Below are 21,338 nucleotides of genomic sequence, written 5' to 3' on the forward strand. Positions count from 1 at the left end.
AATCCAATTAATATTTATTTTTTACAGTTCATAAAAACTGTAACTGAGAAAATCTATTTCAATTTTGGTTGATAATATTTTATATAACTGCACTTAGTCCTTAAACTATTTCAGCAGATCCAGTCATGCTTTATAATTTACATACAAATAATAGCCGTTTTTTAAAGTCTTCTGGAAAGTATTTTCAGTTACTGCATATTGTTAGTCCACAATCAGATAAAATGAAAGCCATGGTAATATGGCAGACAAGGTTCTTTGGGTGAATCTGGTATCTTTTATTAGACCAACTTCATTTCACTTTTAAGAACAGGTGGTCCATATGACAGGGTGATCTGTCACTGGGTAAGAAAACAAAACAAAGTAAAAATCCAAGTACTTGGAGAAGAAGCTGTAATTACTATACTTTCCCAGAAAAATATAACTATGAAGTGTTCCAGTTGGCCCTAGGGCCCCTGGAAGACATTAATTTAATGTTGCCTTGGGATTTAATCCTGGATCCCAAGAATCTTGCCATGCCACACTTGCATAGCAGGAAGCGTGATTTTATGGATTGGGGATCAGATATTAATCGTGTCCTACTGGCACAGTCAGAAGTGCCCTTTCAACTTGCCAGTGCATATGGAGCCCAGGATTGTTATCCCAGTCTCCACATGCACTGAAAAATTGAAAGCCAGGCATGGTGCAACTCAAATGCGGGGAGCCAGTAGGCTCCCCCATCTTGGCAAGCTCAAAGCCAGGCCCCAGCAGTACCACTTGTACAGCAGCTATTGGCTCCCACACACTTGGCAGGTTCTCATGCAGGACTGCTGTTCATCTGGCTTTGAGTTTGCCAAGTAAGGGGGAGCTAGCGGACTACCTTCACCTACCACTTGTACAGCCATTTGGGTATCCTAGAGGTGGATTAGAATCTGTTTTTTTAAAACTAGAAGGTATAGTTTTATTAAATTACACTGGTCAGAAAACTAATGATGAACGATAATCAAAACGAATAGCTGGAAATAAAGTGTAAAGGTTTTCAATGAGTATTTGTTGCATGAATACATCAGGACATATTGAGGTTAACTTTTCATGTTGGTACCTGGTACAGCAATGTCCAATTACAAAGCCTAAAAAATGTTTCCATTTTTCATGTACCAGTAATTACTCATTTAGTTTACTAGTCTAAATTACCAGGCTTACTTTTTATATAAAATGGTTTGTTATGTTTATTTGTTTCTTAGATGTCACCTTACCATCTAATTTGGCAGCAAATACAGTCACAGGTAGTGATTACAATACCAGCAGTGATCTAGGAAGGAAGACTCGGAGCAGGCCAGAGACTAAAGCATTGAGTGGTCAGAGCTTGATACCATCTCATATCAAACAGATTTATGAGGAGTTATTTGTTATACATCAAAAACTCCAGGTACGAACTGGAAATGACTTAAGAGTTTACTAGCTGCCTTTTCTAAGGAACTTGCAGTTGATGAAGACTACAAAAATTTGTCAGTGTCATCCACCCCATCAGTTTGATTAAATCTCTGATTTTTTTTAATATCACTGAATCATAGAACCATAGAACCGGAAGGGACCTGTAAGATCATCAAGTCCGGACCTCTGCCATGGGCAGGAAGTTATTGGGCTCAGACAGTCTTGACAAGGTGCCTGTCCAGCCTCATCTTGAACACCTCCAAGGAGGGTGACTGCACCACCTCTGCTGAGAGTGTGTTTTAGATTCCGGTGACCCGTACAGAGAAAAAGTTTTTTCTTATGTCTAGCCTGTATTTACCTTCTATTAGTTTATGCCCGTTGGTCCTCATCCTCTCTTGAGGTGCTTTCTTGAAGAGTTGCTCCCCTAGTTCTTGATGTACTTGTAGGAGGCTATCAAGTCACCTCTTAGCCTTCTCTTACTCAGACTGAACAGGCTCAGATCCCAAAGTCTGTCCTCAGGGCCTACCCACCAAGCTCTGAACCATATGGGTGGTCCTTCTTTGTACCCTCTTGAGTTTATCCACATCCTTCTTGAAGTGTGGTGCCCAGAACTGGGCACAGTATTCCAGCTGAGGCCTCACCAATGCTAAATAGAGAGGGAGGAGTACCTCCCTGAATCTCTTGACCACACATCGACTGATGCATGCCAGAGTTATATTTGCTTTTCTGGCGACCTCATTGCACTGTTGGCTCATGCTCATCTTCTGGTGGATCGTAACCCCCAGGTCTCATTCAGATTCTGAGCCAGCCAGTGGACTGCCACCCATCGTGTAGTTATGGTGAGGGTTCTTCCTACACAGGTGAAGTACCTTGCACTTCTCCTTGTTAAACCTCATCTGATTTTGTTTCGCCCATGAATCCAGTCTCTCAAGGTCATCCTGAATCTTTGCCCTATCCTCTCATGTGCCTGAATTTCCCCATAGCTTGATATCGTCCGCAAACTTAATAATTGAGCTTTCCACCCCCTCATCCAAGTCATTAATAAATATATTAAAGAGCACAGGTCCAAGCATTGATCCATGGGGGACACCACTGGAGCTGGGCCTCCAGGATGGGGCCATCCCATCGGTTACAACTCTCTGGGAGCGGCCTCTAAGCCAGTTGTCCACCTATCTCACTGCAGACTGGTCCAGCCCAGTACCCTCCAGTTTGTTTGAGAGAATCCTGTGGGAAAAAATCAAAGGCTTTACTGAAGTCTAAATAAATGATGTCAACCTCATATCCCTCGCCCAGATGGCAGTTACCTGGTCATAGAAGGACACCAAGTTAGGCGTGATCTACCCTCGACAAAGCCATGCTGGTCATATCGTAACACCCCTTCAGTTACCAGCTTGTGATTGATGGCCTCCTCAACAATTTTTTTTAAGATTTTACCTAGGGCTGAAGTCAGGGTGACTGGTCTGTAGTTTGCTGGGTCATCCCTCTTCTCTTTCTTAAAGATGGGCACCACATTGGCCCTCTTCCAGTCATCCAGGATCACTCCATAGTTCCATGATTCTTCAAACAGCTTGGCCAATGGTGCTGCTATAAGCTCAGTCAGTTCTTTCAGGACTCTCGGGTGCAGGTTGTCTGGCCCAGCAGACTTCAAAGCGTGCAAATGTTGTAGGAGATCCCTCACCTGTTCAGGACTGATTTCACATAACCTCTTGTCTTCCTCATATTCCGTGGGCCTCTGGTCAGTTGAACAGCTCCCATTTGATTTCAGGAATACCGAGGTGAAGTATGTTTTTAGTACTTCTGCCTTTTCTTGGGGATTCACTATGGGCTGCACCTGATTATTCAGTAGAGGTCTCACAGTGGATCCCAATTTTTTCTTGCTCCATATGTATCTGTAAAAGGACTTTTTGTTGTCTTTTATGCCGGTTGCCAGCTTGATTTCCATTCCATTCCTGATATGCTGCTTTTTTCTTTTTCAATAGCTCCCTAATATGGTTGAGCCAAGTGGGTCTCTTGGCTCCTTTCCTGCTTTTTGTCTGCATGTGGATGGCTTGTTTTTGAGCTGTGAGAATTGCCTCCTTAAGGAAGCACCACTGTTCCTGGACTCCAAAATCTTCCAGTTGCTGGTTGCAGAGGGCCTCTCCAACCAGCCTCTTTAGCCTGCCAAAATCTGCCTTCCTGAAATCTAGGACTTCTGCTCTGCTGACTGATTTCCCAGTCTTACAGTGAATGGTGAACCTTATCAGGTCATGATCACTGTTGCCCAGAGTACCACCAATTCTCAGGTCACCTATGATGTCCTCCCCCTTGGTAAGCACCAAATCCAGAGTGACCTTTCAGAAACAGATTGTCTGTTGTTGCCAAGAAGTTGGCTGACCTAGTGGCCAAATGGTCCTCCCAAAAGATGTCAGGGTACTTGAAGTCACCCATGACAATCATGTCTCTAGTGCGAGCTGCTTCAATAAGCTCTCTGGAGAATGCCTAATCACACACCTCCTCTTGGGAGGGAGGCCTATAGTAGACTCCCACCATCAGGTCTCCCTGTCCTGGTCCCCTTTGTATCCTGACCCATTGGGTCTCAAGGGACCTTTCCCTGCTGTCAAACATAACCTGCAGGCAGGGGAACTGCTCTTTCACATAGAGGGCCACACCTCCTCCCTCCTTCTTGACCTGAAGCCTATAGCTTTCAATATTCACTGCCCAATCGTGTGTCATCCTACCAGGTCTCCATCAACCCAATCAGATCGTATTCCTCGTCAACCAGGAGTGCCAGTCCCTCCTGTTTGTTTCTCATGCTTTTGGCATTCCAATAAAGACACTTAAGTTCCTTCCTAGTTGCCTCAGGTTTTCTGTCATGCTGCCTGTCTCTCAAGATTTTAGTACTTATCTGGATGTCTATAGCTTGAATGCCCTCCTGTGTGTCATTGCAGCTAGAGGATTCGTGCACAGCAGTGGAACCTTTTCCCCAGCCCCCAGACGTACCGAGTTTAAAGCCCACCTCAACAAGTCGGCAACTCGCATAGTGAGGAGCTTCTTCCTTCTGCCTGGTATCATAATACAGCATAAGAGACACTGGAAAACAAAAAGCTGGTTTAACGATGCAGCATTTCATTCTGCTTAGAGGCCAGGGAAGGGGACTATGAGTCTTCACATCTCTATTGTGCTGCAATTTAGAAATAATAGATTCTTCCAAGTGGTTGATAGCCTCAGATAAAAGACACTATGTAAATATATTGCAATTAGTAGTAATAGCCAACGTTTTTAGATATAGGTACTTAATATTTGAGCACCTAAGTGGAAGTGACCTCATTTTCAAAAGTGCTGAGTAGCCCCAGAGCATAACCAAGTCCATTGAAAGACTTTTTTGAGATGCTAATAATATCTTTTGTGCTGTGTTTCTGTACATGAAAGGGAGACTTTACTCAGTGAACCTTGTATACAGTGTCTTACTTTTATTTATAATTGAAAATTATTTCTGGAGAAAACACCCATGTTTCAGTACAGATTAGGGTAATTTAATTTCTTTTTTTTTTTAAGATTTTTTTATTGTCAATTTTTAATACAGCAAGAAAATTCAGCACAACAGGAATACGCTCTGCAGCTTCAGAAACGAGAACAATTTTTAGCTGAACGAGAAGCATTGCTTTTCAGACATGAAGCTGGTTTGACTAAGATAAGGGGTGTTGAGGAAGAAGTCCATGCAAAATTTCAAATGATAAAGGAGGTATGTTAACCTGTTTATTACTTTGCACCAGCCATTTAAATTACATACAGATATCCTTAGCTTATTGTCATGTATAAAATTATCTTTTCTGTAAAGTGTTTGGTGATTTTTTTTTTTTCAAATTAAAAGTTATGTCAGTACAAAATAACATTGATGTGTGGTATGTATTTTAGTTATGACATCTGCTTTCTCAAAGAGATGTCTTTAACAGTCTGTTTTCTGGATTATCTTTTGCTCTATTATGAAAACAAGATTACCTTTTTCTGAAAAAATACAGTAGACTTCCGACTTACACGTATATTGTATTCCTGAGAAACTTTGCGTATGTTGAATTCACGTGACTCGAGGTGAATTTTCCCATAGGAAATAATAGAGAAGTGAGGGGTTGCGTTCCTTAGACCTCACATTTATGACACCAAAGGTACCAAAATAAAACCTTTTTCAACCAATACTTTATTTATTATATTACAAAAACATTGGTTGATTGAGTCAAGATAATGCTGTCCCGCTTCCTGAAGAACTTGTCCAAGGAAGACTACACCAAGCAGCGTTGCTTGTCCCTGTAAAGCTTTTCCGCTGCTTTTCCCCAACTACATTTTCCTCATCAACCTGCTCAAAGCCCAAACTCTTAGCCATCTCGACGATCTCGTGCCTTGCATCACTGATCAATTTATCAGCAGCGAAGCCTTGGAAATCATTCACAACAGCAGGCCAGATGTTTTTCCAGACACCATTAAGGCACTGCTGTGTAACATCATTCCAGGCTTCTCTGATGACGTCTATGACCATCTTGATGTTAGATTTCTTCCAAAATTCTTTGATGTTTCTTTTCCTTTGACTCTGTGTGACAGGTGGCGCCTCCTGGGGCCGAACTCTGTGGCCCGCCCGCCTGTCACCGTGACAGCGGGCCTACTCAGGGCCGAGCTCTTCATGGCCCGCCCACCTGTCTCTGGGCAACCGCCCGCTCATCTCACCCGCCACGCCTTTGATGATAATGAGTTCAATTAGGATGTTACTTAAGTGGGAGGCTGCCCTTCGACTGCCCCGATGCCCAGGGGCGCTCTGCGGCTCCGACCTCCCCTAATACCGCAACCCAAGCCTCGCAGATGGCATCATGGTGTTCAACATCTCACCCGCCCCACACTGGGCCCCAGAATCTCCCATGCAAGACCCCACTATGGTCTTCCCTACTCAGGCGGCCACTCCGCCGTCATCTGGGCTACCTCACCCACCCGAAGCCTTGTTCCCCTCTCGGGTGTGGTTCCCCCGGAACCTTCGGCTACCTAGCCCTGGCCCACCTCAAGGCCAGTCGGGACCCCAGGCCCCTGGCTCTTGGGCGTCCCTTGCGGTGGGCCCCTGGCCCTTTTGACCATCTTGGTCCTGGCCCCAGCATGGGCCAGTCGAGGGTACTCTCCCCTTCGGGCTGCTACCACAGGACCCTGCCCCCTTGAGGCCTATCATTGTGCTGGCCTTACCGGGCTCGATGTACCGCCCCTCTCGGGCTCCTCATCGGTGGCCCCCTTCCCACCGGGGCCTCTCACTACCGCCCCCTCACACCGGGGCTACGCAACCCACTGGTTGCAAGTGGCAGGAGCACCCTGTGCTCCGCCACACTCTGTCTCATTGATAAACTTCTTGAAGGTCCTCCATAGATAATTGCTCTTGAAAGCTTGGTGTATTTTGCTGCTTGGGTGTTAATATTAATTGGTGTAAACGTGAGTCACGGGTAAGTTGAATACAGGTAAAATGGGGGTCTGCTGTAATTAGATTTAACTATAGCCTGGATTACATGTAAGAAAGAAGAATTGGAGATTGTATCGGTGCACCTCTAGTTTCAGTCGCATATCAGATCAGCACCGATAACAGGACGATTAACATTACCACCAATCAGCTTTTTTTGGGCCGATAATGTCACCGTTAAATGCCGCATACATATATGCAGCCATAGCATGCAAGCTGCCAGAAATGCAGCCTGGCAGCATTGAGAGCAGTGTCCTGCTGATAAGTCTGTGGGAGGCAGAGGAGGGGCATGCAGATTGAGGCCCTCACAGTGATAGAAGGAGTGGGGCAGAGGCAGGTGCTGCCCAGCAGGGACAGAGTGTGGGATGCAGCCTCAGGCAACTCATCCAGGGGGCATGGGGAAGGTGGAGAGGAGGGACAGCCCCCTGGGGGAGGCATGGGGGGCATGTGCCCCCCAGATTTGTACGCGGTGAGGATGGGCTGCCTGCTGCAGGCTTGGGGCCAGGGGCCCTAGGGCAAACCAAGAAAATGCGTATATGCTCTTTGAAAATTAGGTCCTCTATGTTAACATTAAATGGTACTTATTTTCAATCATACTAATATCAGAAGTTGTTTCTAATGTATTCTGTCATCAGTCATGTTTTAAAAGTTCTTATTTTTATAGCAATATGAGACAGAAGTTAAACAGCTGTCAGATGCATTGAGAGAGAAGACTAAAGAAAACAAGAGGCTCAAATCATCATTTGACACTTTGAAGGAAATGAATGACTCCTTAAGAAAACAGGCAAGATCGGTATTTATACCAGTTCAAGAACAATTTGGAATTTTCTAAATATAATTTAAAATTGTTTCTAAAATGTCATATTTTCAGCCCTATTGAGCAAATTTTAGATAATGGAGATAATCTTCTGTTTCCTTTCCTAAAACTTGAAATGTAATTGATTCCTTTTTTTATCATTTCCAAATACTGAAAAAATTGCAGTTATTCTTCTGAAGGTCTAGCAATAGGTCATTCATATGCAAAAAGATGTCATAATATCGTCTCAAACAAATGGACATCTCAGGGATAAAATCCTGAAGGAAAGGGAAAGAATGCAACTCTAGCCTTATTTATAATATAGGGAGGTGCTTGTGCATGCCAGGGTGTTGTGGAATTCTCCTTTTGCTGCTAAACTGTATTATATAATCAGTTCTATATATTTCTAGCATATGTGGTTGCAAAGAAAACTTAGAAAATATAAATTGTGTGTAATGGTATGACTCCCCGCTATTGTCTTTATGAATTTGAAGACAATCTGAAGCTCGACTTCAGTATGTCAGGTACTCCATTCACACAAATTTTCATCTTCAGATATTTTCACTATTTTATCATCCAGCTAAAGTGTTTAACCCACTCTGTAATTATCCTTACTGTTTTTCTATCAACTGCCAAATCCATTGACTTCCTTCAGCACATCTTCTGTAGTATGGGTGTCTGTGCTGTCAGTACAGAAATCTGTGGTTTATCAAATATGGGGCAGTATAAAGTAAATAACCTATGCTGCTTCTTCTGTTGTTCAGTTTAACATTTAGTCAAACAATTTTAAATTTGAAGGTAGAAGATGCAGAATTTCTTTTGTCTGCTGCTACAGCATGCTGCAAAATCTTCTAACTGCTGATTTATATTCAGCTTACCCTGCAGAGTAATGATAAGAGTTACCAAGTGGGAGACTTGGCTACCTCAAGCTGTCTTTGCACAAATACTCTATAGAGAATTTTTTCAGCATTTGGGGAAGGAAAGTAATAGTACATTTGCTTTTTTACATTTCCACTTTTTGGTGATTGATCATTGAACATTTTTATAATCTCATTCTGCTTCATACCACTAGGTTGAGAAAAAATAAGTATTAGTAACTGGACTATATAGTTTTGTAGCTCTACATAGAGGGCCTTGTTGCACTTGTTTTGAGCAGTTGCATGGCAACGTTTACTTCAAACCCTAAATAAACATCTCATACACTGCTGCTAGAGGACTGGTGAACAGGCCTCCCAGCAGGCTTCACTGAACCTTGAGGCTTTCAGTGGGTGCTTGGTGTGGTACTGTGTGGTCTGGGGTTGCCCCCTCCACCTCTCCAGGCAGGTGGGGGGGTTGCCTTGGGCTCGATACCACCCTGGGAACAGTAGAGTTTGTGTAGGTGACTAGACAGGCCCTTGGAGTGGGTGGGGCTGGATGTAGTGTATCCTGGGATGCTGGAGGGCTGAAAATTGCTTATATTATCTCTGTGGAGCAAGCTAATGGTAGATGTGCATGTGTTACTTAATACGATCTAGAGATACTCCTTGCCCAAAGAGTAATACATTTGCTATGATGCTAGAAAACTTGGCATGTTTTGCTGCTTGGACACATGGATGCTCATGTTTTAAGTGCATTTAACATTTGAGACATGGCCCTTAGATTTTCATATGCTCATTTTGCTGTAATAGTGTTATTTCAGAGAGATTCTTTTTTTCACAGAGGTTGGTTTTTGGATAAATGAATTATATGTGTAGTGCTTTGAAAGTAATAAATATACCCTTAATCATTACTCAGTAACATGTATGTATCTATATACCGCATAATCACTAAGATAACTCTGTATGTTATCTTCAAAATGAAATGGAATTTTTTAAATATAAGACTTTAGTATTTGGCTGTGCCTATGTATAATAGAAATCTAGTGTTTAGATTGTGAGTTTTCAGTTTACAAAACATAGCTAATTGTTGTACTTCACATTGATTATAGACTTCAAGCTCTTGCTAGCCTCTTGCTGGTAAGGTTATTTTATGAAGAAGTCCATGATTTTGAATTTTTCACATTTAGAGGATGTAACCATGATATTTTGATTAATAAATCTGATATTCTAGAAACACATTAAATGATTTTGGAACAACCTTTACATAAAAAAGAATGAATTTTGAATCCATGGATTTTTTAAAATTTTTTTTACTCTTGTAGTTAAGTGATGTGAGTGAGCAGAACAAGAAGTTGGAAGTTGAAGCAAGAAAAGTTCAAGCCCGGTTAGAGAATTTACAAGTAAGATTTGAAGATCTTCCTTATTGCTTCTTCTCTTGTAATAGACAAGTCAAATGTAATTTATTTATATGCTGTCTTATAGAGAAAGCATGAGTTTTTGATAATACAGAAGTCAAAAGATGTTTCTCAAGCAATGCAACAAAGTAAACCTGTCAAGCAGGAAAAAATGGTATCAACATCAAAAATTGCTAAGGTAAGGCATGAGCAAAATAGAAAGAAAGTCCTTCTGTCTTATTAAATGTCATTAGATACTGGTTTCTTTTTAAACATCCATTTCCTTTGCTTTTCCCGCATGACACTAGTGAAACTCATTTACTGATTTTATTTTTTTGCATCAAGGAAAAGGATTAAAGTCTTCAAGGCAATAGAGCACTGGAATTGAAATGTAGATAAATTAGCGTATAGAGATGAAAAAAAGTGTTTAACAAAGAAGTAGTACACCAACACAATAACCTTTTTCTTTTGTGTTGTATATCATCTCGTCCTCTCTTTCATCCCCTTTTCTCTGTTGTACTGTCTTGGGGTTGGAAAGTACTTAAGTGGGTGCATCTACATGTGTGCTTTAATGCTCAGTAGACTATTTTACTCCTCATTAAAGCATCACATAAAAAAGTGACATTATGCTGATGTGCAATAAAATAATCTACTGTGCATTAAGCATCACTAAAAAGGCATGCAAATGCGCTACTGAACAGTAGCACAGTCTAATGCACATTAATTTAGTATCTCACATTGGAGGTATTAAATTTTAATTCGCATTAGAAAAGGTGCATTCATGCACATGTAGATGCATCCAGTGTATTTTCATACTTCTGCAATATATACCACAATATCTTTATATCTATTTTGCAATAGTTAACCAAAAAGGAAAACTAGTAAGTTATGTTGTGTACAAGAAGATTAACTCTGAAAACTTCCATAGGTGATTGTGCTTCTAGTAAGGAGAAAATAAAATTAATACAGATGTGTTCAGTATTAATTGTAGTATGATTAGCTTCTTTTCTATCTTGGAAGGTACTTTTTTCTATCTTGATAGTTACTCTTTGGCCTTTAGTTAGTATTCTGTAATATTTCACTACTAGCCAGTTGCCTGTCATGAATGACACAGTGTTTCAGGGAGTGTTTACATGGCACCCCCTGCTCACCCTTCAGGGCCGGCCATGTAAACAGTCTCTCCGCCACCGCCACCTCTTTCTCCAGCCTCTAGTGCAGAGGCTCCCTCCCCCCACTTGCTTGCCCACCCACCCCCACCTCCCTCGCAAAGCAGTGGGGCTTCTCTCCACCCAAGGAAGCAGTGGCTCCTCCTCCCTCCCCATCTACCTGCCTCCTGCAGAGCAGCGGGGCTCCTGCTTCCCTGCCTGAGGAGCCTGAACCTCCCCAGCCAATTGCCACCGGCCCTCTAAGCAGCACATACACAGTTCCCCAAAGGCGTTACGGACAAACAGACAGACAAAGCCCTTTATCATATTAGAATGGTGAGGGCTGCCACAAACTTCCTTGAAAGCATTTTTTTTCCCTGATAAGCCTGAAAAGAATATTATTCTTTGGGACTGAGTTTATATATTGGAGAAGGCAAAATTGGTAAGTGTAATACTGTGATGTCTTCTTCTTCTTTCCTCTGTATTTATTTATTATTGGACTGTTCAGTGGAAGTTACTGAGGTACATTTTAACAGCTGTGAGATCCATACAAGAAAGTGATGTGAATTTTTTTTAGTGCATCTGAGTTTTCCCAAATAAAAGTGGCAACATTCAAACTTTCTGTGAATTTGCAGTTGTCTTTCATATCCTTTCCTGATTCTTATGAGCAGACTGATAAAAACGGATCCATTTTTGTGTATGAAAATGCTTTCCCAGGATCTGTTATTATGTGTCTTTTTACAGAATATGTATGCATGTGCTGTACTGTGCTATTCAGTAAACATCAGAAATAATAGCATAAGCCAGGGGTCAGCAACATTTTTGGGCAGAGTGTCAAGAACACTTACAACCTTGATGTTTAAGATGTTGGTGTGCCAGGGGCTGTAGGGAAGCCATATGAGGCCCGATCCTTGTTGTGACAGTACAGCCCCAGCCCCTTCCCTGCCATCCACCCCAAAGCACATGTGCCAAGCAAAATGCCTTCCTGTTGTGGAAGAAGGGAAAAATGGAGTTGAATCTCCATTATATGTAAGAATAAATAAAAAAAACATATACTCAGCTTGGCTATGAGGAAGTCAAAAGGGCATGACCCAAAACCGCCAGACTAACACAAGACTGGGACCATCCTGCCCTGGTCTAGTAAAAAACAAAAGCTTAGCACAAAAGTAATCACAAACCAGCCTGCTGAGTCAGCCCAAAATGGGAAGTGAACCCTAAGTTACAAGTTAGACAAGAAATAGTAAAATTTTTGCTAACATAATCATAAAATAAGACATGCGCTTTACTAACAGAGTCATGGCAAATGCTGATTGGTTATATCGTAGCTATGCTTATGATGTCATATTTTCTATATGAACTTGCCTTACCTGTTGTACGAGGTCAGACCTCTTCACAATTCTCCAATTGTGTATGAGTCTGTCCAGAATGCATTCTCTAATAAACCAAGCTTCTGCTGACCTGACCTAAAGTTTGCTGTGTGTGTTTACCATGACACTGTGTCCCACTGACACCCATGCCAGGGATTGCCTACGCATGGCATAAGCTCTTTTGTTTGAGACCTTCCAAATATATTTAACAAAATGTTCAAAACTATTGTTTTTATACTGTGACATATCAGTCTCTTCTGATCGAAAGGTCTTAATATTGGACAGTATGCTTCAGATAAGCATTGTCAACTTGAAGACTAAAATATTTAATGTTATGGATGTGTTACAGGTACCACTTAATTTGCATGTTTATGACCTGTTAACTGTTGTTATGGATTGGATCTCAGATCAGTACCTCAGTAAAATGAAAGCTGAGGAAGAACGAGAAGACAGTCACAAAGTGATGTGCACCTCTCAAAAAAATTACACACAAGAGAAGTGTGCAAAGGTAAAAGAAAATTAAAAGGTTTGGATTTCTGTTTTTGTTGTGCAATTGTGTTTGTTTGTAAGATTTACTTCTCCCTCTAGCCAAGAAAGGGATAGTATGCTGTAGAAATATAGAAGATAGCTACATAGACATCTTTACATAGTGACCCATCCTAATTTCTCCAGAGTACTTATATAAGATGGACTTTTCAAATTGTTTTCGTCCCAACAGGAATGGGATGCATTTCCTGTGGTCTGTTTCTAGAGGCTTCATAAAAAAATACAGACACATTTGGAGGTTTGAACAGTGTCTAGCAGCTTTATAGTTATCTGAATATCAAATAGTTTACCTTAACCTTAACTTAGGCCTCTCAACCTCTTAATCCCTCTTTGCATTATCCTTTACTAAATTATTTTCCCCCACCACTATCAGTTATGGATATTGCTTGAGTTGATAGAGAATAGTTTGGTGTTATAGACAGGACAGTGGTCCAACACAAAAATAGTTGGCAGAATTAATACTGTTATACATAATGTGCGCTTATGATTGGAGAAGTAGAATGGAATAGTTGGGATGGAAGGGACTTGGAAGGGAGATGGAGCATAGATATGTTTGGGCTAAGTGCCCACAAATATTCTCTGTCTGTATGTAAAACTTTATATGATTGTATTAGGTATCAAAACTTCAGTATAGCATAAAAATCTGATAAAAGAGATTAATTCCTGATGAATACATGTAAATCTCTTTTTGTGTTCAAAAGAGTAACAGCTGTTACTGTGGAAAAAAAAGTTAGAAATGGCTAAAAGTCCCGTTCTGTCTTTCTGTAAAAACAAAACAAAACAAACAAAAAACCCCAACTCCCCCCTCCTTTGCACCACACATACTCAAAATCCTGCTCTATCAAGTTTTTATAAATAATAAATGTTTAGCAAATAAATATTGATTTTTGAAAACATTGTTTTTTTTAAAGAAATAATCATTGCTTATCAAAAATATTAACAAGAAAAGTAAGACTACCTTGAATAAATTCCAGCCAGAATCTGATTTGGAATATCTGAAAATTTTATGAAGAGAAACTGAACTAGTTACATGGAGAAATCAAAGCACATTCAAACTAATGTTGTGTAATCGTGTGCATTATGACCCAGCTACCTAAAACGAGAGAGAGAGAGAAAATTTAACACCATTTTTTAATGTGTGTTTCCTAATTGGGGTGCTGTGCTACAAAGTGTTCCCATAAGGTTTTTCAATTTAATACTTCTACTACATTATTTGGTAGGCAGTTTTAAAAATAAAAATAATCTAAGATATACCCTATTATTACAAAACAGGGTTTTATGAGCTGTTTACTTAGCAATATTTATGCTCTTTAAAATTTTTGTAAATGTTTCTAGCTCCTACCTATGGTTGCCGAGCAACTTCAGTGGATGCCGTTTGTAAACCCTCAACTGCATAGGCCTGTGATTAAATTTATTTACTGGGCTCTACGGCAGCTAGACAGTGGGACACAGGTAAGACGAGTAGCTACTTACAAGAAAATTCTTTAATATTTCATTTTTAGAAGGTGCTCAAATACTACAGTATTAGATGAAAGGACAATTTTCAAGATAGTATTAAAGATCCTGCAACCTTTAGAAAGTACACATCCCAATAATTTGTCACAAGCAAGGAGCAAATGAAAGAAAAATAAGTCTCTCATTAAAAAAGTGTTTTGCTGTTATATCATATTCAAGGATAGACCCAAGCTGCCCTGGTACTTATATGGCTCATATTGTAACAGTATGTGACCATCTACAAACATTATTACATTTATCTTCACAACATCCTTGTTGACTAGAAAAAGAAGTATTTTTACCTGTATTTTTAGGTTGTTAATTTAGGCATACAGATTGTGATTTGTTTAGGCTAGTACAGGAATTATGCAGCAAAGCAGAAAAGGGAATGCAGATCATCAGTGCTGCTGTTCAGTGCCTTAACTATAAGGCCCTTCTTCGTTCCTTAGGGTAGATTTCTGAAGTATATAAAAGTATATAAAAATATGAAAGTAGTTGCATAATAGAAGCGCAATGGGTATTATATGGCATTCTCAATATTGCAAGCAAAAAAGTGAAAAATTAACATTATTTAGAATTCAAAAGGCAGTTAAAGATTAAATTATTTTGTACTAAAAAGAAAATGGTCTTAAAAGATCCTCTTGAAGCATTTTGTCAAGTTCAGTGACTTAGACAGGGTGAACAGCACCTTGTTCAAATTCGCAGATGACACAGATGTGGGGAGAAGTGGGCACACTAGAAGGGAGGGACAGGCCGCAATTGGATCTGGACAGGTTACAGGGGTGGGCAGATGAGAATAAGATGGGATTCAATACTCACAAGTGCAGGGTACTGCACCTGGGGAGGAAGAACCAGCAGCATACGTACAGGCTGGGGAACTCCCTTCTTGTCAGCACAGAGGCAGAAAAGGATCTTGGAGTCATTATAGACTGCAAGATGAACATGGGCCGCCAATGTGGGGATATAGTCAGGAAGGCTAACCTCACTCTGTTATGCATTCACAGATGCATCACGAGCAGGTCCAAGGAGGTGATCGTCCCCCTCTATATGACACTGGTCAGTTGGAGTACTGTGTCCAGTTCTGGGCACTGCACTTCAGGAGGGATGTGGACAACATCGAGAGGGTCCACAGGAGGGCCACTCGCATGATCAGGGGGCAGCAGGGCAGACCCTATGAGGGGCGGCTACAAGACCTAAACCTGTTCAGTCTCCACAAGAGAAGGCTGAGAGGGGATCTGGTAGCCATCTATAAACTTGCCAAGGGGGACCAGTAGGCAATGGGGGAGTCCCTGTTCCCCCGAGCACTACTGGGAGTAACAAGGAATAACGGCCATAAGTTGACAGAGAGTAGATTCAGACTAGATATCAGGAGGCACTACTTCACAGTCAGAGCGGCTAGGATCTGGACCCAAATTCCAAGGGGAGTGGTGCTTGCTCCTACCCTGGGGGTCTTCAAAAGGAGGCTAGATAGACACCTTGCTGGGGTCATTTGACCCCAGCATTCTTTCCTGCCCATGGGAGGGGGTCAGGCTTGATGATCTGCTCAGGTCCCTTCCAACCCTACGTACTGTGAAACTATGAAGTTCATAATGGAAGTTCTCCTAGAAGCTTACTTAAAGAAGCATAGATGGGGCTCCTGTTTAGGTCCTGATGCCCATGCTTAACTCGGTGCTTGAAGTCTTGCTCATTTCATTGAGACTGCTTAGTGTACGTAAACAGAAGTACATACATAGTCTTTGCAGATTTGGAGTTTTATTGAATAAATGTTGATGAAAGTAAAAAAATATATTTTATGGGTATCTCTGTTTCTTTTTGTTTGGATCTTATTAAAGATTTATGGTAAGGAAGGCACATTCTTTCTCCAGTTCAAGACAGGTTGAGAGGAAGATGCAAATATTTTCTACCAGATTTCACAGAACAACGATCAACTTTATATTACAAAACCAGATAGGCAGAAGGCAAGGCACCTTGCAGACTGTTTCATTCAGAGAGGCATGAACTTTTGTAGGCTACAGCTTACATCATCAGATACTATGAATGGTCTTGCAGAGAGCAGGGATAGAGGGTAGAAAAGAACAAAATTATTTAAATACAAAGGACAGGGAAGTGGGGAGGAAAGAAAGGACACTGTTGAGAGGCAAATGCGGATTGAAGAGATCAAAAGGGATAAACAAAGCAGATAAACCATTGAGGCTAAGTACAGACAATAATAAAGCTTGAGGCTGAATTGATTCAAATTAGGCAGCTTCCTCTAAGCTGCGTAGGTTGAACCAGTAACCAACTGAACTGACAGTTTTTAATTGGGAAAGGCAGGGGGAGGTCTGACCTAGGCAAGAAGACATGGAGCGCTAGAGCACATCTCCCAGCCTGCTGGCCATTGCCAGCCCAGCCAAGTGTCCCCAGGCCCTTGCTGTCCCTCCACAGGGGGGTCAGGAGCCCACTGTCCAGGTGCTAGCCCACCTTGGGGGAGCCTTCCCTCAGGAAGTTTCCCCCAGCCTGAGTTCCCCAGCCCAGGCAGGCCTGGGGAGCTGCAGGAAATTTCAAGTTTGAAATTCCCCTTCCCCTTTCAAGTTTGACCTAAATCAGTTGAGTCTGATACTACATCCAACCAGGTTTATCTTAAATCGGTTTTGGTCATTTTGAAAAGTGGTTTATATGCACTGAACTTCTGTTCTGTTACAGGTTTAAACCAGTTTCCAATCACTTAAATCAGTTTATGTGTAAGTTCTGTCCATAGCCTGAGGAACACGGGGGTTATAGAAGGCAGTTCAGGTAATGGGATAAGACTGCAAAGTCTCTGTTGAGACCATAATTAATGCAATTCAAGCTATAGATTATTTTTTCATTTGCAAGTGTGCATTCAAGTTGTTTAAGAACAGGTACTCTGAGGTCAGTGATGGAATAAAGTGTTATGCCATGGGCTTTTGTGTCTTCCTGGAAATGATAGCAGATTAGTGTCGCTTCATTCTTTCATGTAGGGATGGCCCCATGTATCCAAGGTAGACACCACTGTGAGATGGTGATAGCACATATATCATTGGTACAGGAGCAGCTTCATGAACCCCAGGATGTTATGATACATGTGGTTGGGTCCAATGATGATATGGGTTGTATTTCAATAACTTTATTCTCTTCTATTTAGTACTCCTGCTTTCTGCAAGGCTATGTATAGCATCTGATGAAGTAGTCTAGTAGTCTTTTTTTATTAAAGTAGTCTGTAGCCTATAAGAGCTCATGCTTCTCTGAACAAGTGTCACCCTGCCTTGCCTTCTGCCACAGCTGATAATCAAAGCAGGATGATTTGAAGACTGCCATGGGGTTGCAGTCTGGGCTTAGAATTTTCTTAATTTTGTAATCTTATTTGTACCTCAAAATTATTTTAACACTAGCTACATGGTCCCGATTACACTCTGACTCTTGTGCGGGGTCTGCGATGGTGGCAGCTGGAAGCCAGAAGGAGCCACTGCCTGAGCTGCTTAGTCTCTTATGGGGAGGCTCAGCCCCACTGAGCTCCCCCATAATTCAAACCCTGACTAGCTAACCTGAATTTTAATACTTGATTTACCATTACCTGTTTACATGTTACAAGGGAACACAAATAAATAGAATATTATTTATAAATAGAATATTTTAAAGAACATCTTCAATTGTTTAAATATTTTACAATGGGTATATTGTTTAACAGCATGCAACTATGACATCAACAATGAGGAGACTTGGTGAAGATGTATTCAGAGGAATAATAAGTAAGGGAAATCAGCATAGTTCTTCTGAACAACCTACTGACAATAAGCCAAAGTCAGCTGCTTTCTTTAAGAGTTCCATTTTGCCTTTGAGATTTGTGTCAACTTTAATAGTACTCAAAACAGTAACACAAGGTAGGTTCTGAAATGCCTTTACTATGCTTAAGAAGCAGCCTGTTTCTGGAAAAAATCAAGATATAAAACCTATCACCTGCTTTATATTACGATGGTATCAGTTGATACTGTCTTCTAAAATGAAATAGGTAGTGTAAAACCTGCTACTTTTTAGAAAGTTGTCATATTTCCTTTTCAGGCCAGGAGTGTTTGAGTATTCTGTTCTGTTTTTTTGTACGCGCCCTGAGAAGGGTGGGCAGTTGCAGTGCTCTTGATCCTGTCGGTCTGACATACCTGTGTAGTAGACCTGGATAGTTTTATAGGTGACCTCCTGAAAAGGAGAATAATTGCTAGAGAAATTGAATTAGGACAGAAGATATGTCATGAAACTGATAACTCTACCAGTTAAGCAGAGCTGAAACCTAGGCTGGTATCTGTGCCATTGCAGTACATATCTTAGCTATCTTCTGTCTTGCCCCACACTTTCCCATCTCCATTGCTGCAGTAAGTCACCAGTACTCAAATTAAAACATTATGCACTTGGATGGAGTGTGAACATGCCAGTTCTTTGAGTGATTGTTCACGCAGATCCCAGTCTTTGTTTCTTGCATGTGATATTTAAAAAATTGGGGATAGTATTTGGATCTTTTGTCTTTTTCCCTATGTGCTATTGCAACTCATTTCTTTCCATTTAAGGACATAAAGAGCAGGGTGGGCCCAACCATTCCCTCGGATCCTTGTTATATGTAGTTTTGAGATGGAACCCTCAACAGTGGATGCTTCTTTTGAATGTTGTATGATTTTAAGTTAGCTTAATAGTCAGTAGTATTAAAGTTTCCATTTTACTGTAGAGCCCCATAAAAACTGAATTCTGTGTTTGTGAAGAACCTGAGGAATAGTTGTGCCTGGTATGTCCTGTACAACATTAGGTAGGTGGGGACAGAAGAGTGGCTTCAGTAAAGACTGGTAGTTAAAAAGAATCTGATTTTCTGTTCATGAAGAACAGAAGAATCTGTGGAGATCACATTGTGAAAAGCAGGGTGACTGATCTTTCAGGAAGTTGCATAGTGATTATTAGTGTCATTTTTTAGTTCTTTTCCTGTACACTAGAGGCTCAGGGGCACTTCTGGGCCCATGCTGTTAGGAGCAGGCATAAAGAATAGCTGCTGCATCCCTACAGCTATTTGTGAGGGCTATGTTGTCTCCGAATCAGGAGTTTCCAAAAGCAAGAACAGGTTTTATTTTTACACTTTTTTTTAATGGGTCAGAGAAATGTTTTGTAAAACAGAAAGATAAGGAACTACATAATTTGGAAAATTCATAGTGGGGTACAGAGAACTTTGCCTTCAGCCTGCCAGTATAAATCCATTGCAGAAAGTCAGCTTTTTGTTCACTGTCTACTTAGACACTTATTGGGCTTGCATGAAACATGTTAAAATATTTCTAACCAATTCTAGATTAGTTCTAGTGGGATAAAATCTACATTATAAACTATAGTCTCTCTTGACATGTTGATTAGTAGTCCTGGAAGGGAGGTCAAAGATTTAAAAACCCTGGAGATTTTACCCATACTTTTGTACATAGAAGGTTTCCCTGCTATGAAGATGTATATTGTATGGGTTTGGTTTTATGATTTTTTTAAGAACTACATTATTCTCATTAATGGAAGGAAGCAATCTCACTATATTTCAAATGTAATAAGTGCTTTTAAACTGGGATTTATATTTCTGGAGACCCCTACTGAGAATAAATAAATACCTGTTACAAAAATGATTGTATCAGTCTAACCATAAAAGCCATTTCATAGCATTTTGCTTTTTTACTATCATATTGTAAGATATGTTCTACCAAAATATCAGCAAAGTATTACAGTATTTACTAGGGTTGTGTGAAGCTTTGGTTACCAATTCGATTCAGAGGAGATTTGGGCCAAAAAAGTCTGAATCGAATCCAAAGCCTCCAAATCAGTTTGGAAAAGGTTTGGAGGTTTGGATTGGCTGGGGAGAGGGAGGCACAGCTGGGCAGCTGTAGGTTCTCCTGCAGGTCCTCTGGCTGTGCCTGCTTCTCTCTGGGTAGGGAAGCCACGGGAGAAGCCCCCACGGCTGCCCTGCCCAGATCCATCCCCTGCCCGGCCCCAGCCTGGTCCTGTCACTTTAAAAAAAGAAAAAAAGCCCTGCACTCACTGGTTGCAACAGCAGCGATTGGGGCCTCTGACGGCTCATAGCAGAGCCTCCGCATGCAGTGTGGGACAGGGGAGGTCAGCAGGGATTCCCCCCTCCCCCCCCGCCTGGCAAACGTGTGGCAGCTGCCCCATGGCGTGGGTGCAGCCTGACTCAGCAGGGTGCCACACACTGTTTGGGAGCTGGGGTGGCTCCACGCATCAGCCGGAGCTTGGTACTGCTCAGCCCCAGCGGCCCCAGCTGGGGGAAATGGGGGAGCAGGGACTGCACAGACAGGAGGCTCTGCCACGTGGCCCCAGAACTCCCACAGCCACTGCTACTGCTGGTAAGTGCAGTTTTTTGTTTGTTTCCGGACTGCTGGGGCTGGGCCGGGGGGCCATCGGGTGGGGCCGAGTGGCGGGGAGGAGGGTGATTGGGGAGCAGGGGCAGCATGTGGGGGCTCTGCCAGGATTCGGTGATTCAAATTGCTGTCCTCCAAATCCAGATCTGAATCGAATACTTCCCTGTTTGCACAGGCCTTCTATTTAAATTGTGATTACTCTCTCACGGGAAAGCACTAGTTTTTTTGCTATCCGTCAGATGAGATGTTCAGTAAGAAATGTGTTGTGTTTCTTCTAAAGTGTCTTAAATCCAGTAGGTGGCACTATAACTAAAGCTTTTCTACTGCAAACATTTTTCCATTTTATGAATTCTCACTAATACCGAGTGTTAGTATCCCTAAAACTGAGAACAACTTGAATGGATCTGAAATACAGCAACTGTGATTACTTAAGGCACTTAAAGGCAGGCAAGGTTCTTTGAGTAGATGTGATATATCTTTTATTAGACCAA

The 21,338-nt window shown here is 41.5% G+C and overlaps 1 protein-coding gene across 12 annotated transcripts in view; it reads left to right on the top strand.

Annotated features, from left to right (window-relative positions):
* Positions 1-21,338, top strand: part of CCDC138 (coiled-coil domain containing 138) — a 120,957-nt gene that overhangs the window by 9,355 nt on the left and 90,264 nt on the right. For 10 of the 12 annotated variants that reach the window (XM_059721041.1, XM_059721040.1, XM_059721038.1 and 7 more), the window contains 8 exons: positions 1,221-1,405; positions 4,973-5,131; positions 7,536-7,664; positions 9,847-9,924; positions 10,007-10,117; positions 12,780-12,938; positions 14,312-14,428; positions 18,156-18,348. In XM_059721041.1, the coding sequence (XP_059577024.1) occupies positions 1,221-1,405; positions 4,973-5,131; positions 7,536-7,664; positions 9,847-9,924; positions 10,007-10,117; positions 12,780-12,938; positions 14,312-14,428; positions 18,156-18,348 (1,131 nt within the window). The remainder of the gene's footprint in view (positions 1-1,220; positions 1,406-4,972; positions 5,132-7,535; positions 7,665-9,846; positions 9,925-10,006; positions 10,118-12,779; positions 12,939-14,311; positions 14,429-18,155; positions 18,349-21,338) is intronic. The other 2 variants (XM_059721045.1, XM_059721035.1) reach the window with 2 other exon arrangements.

The sequence above is a fragment of the Alligator mississippiensis genome, chromosome 1, assembly GCF_030867095.1.
Source record: "Alligator mississippiensis isolate rAllMis1 chromosome 1, rAllMis1, whole genome shotgun sequence".
Classification (NCBI taxonomy): Eukaryota; Metazoa; Chordata; order Crocodylia; family Alligatoridae; genus Alligator; species Alligator mississippiensis.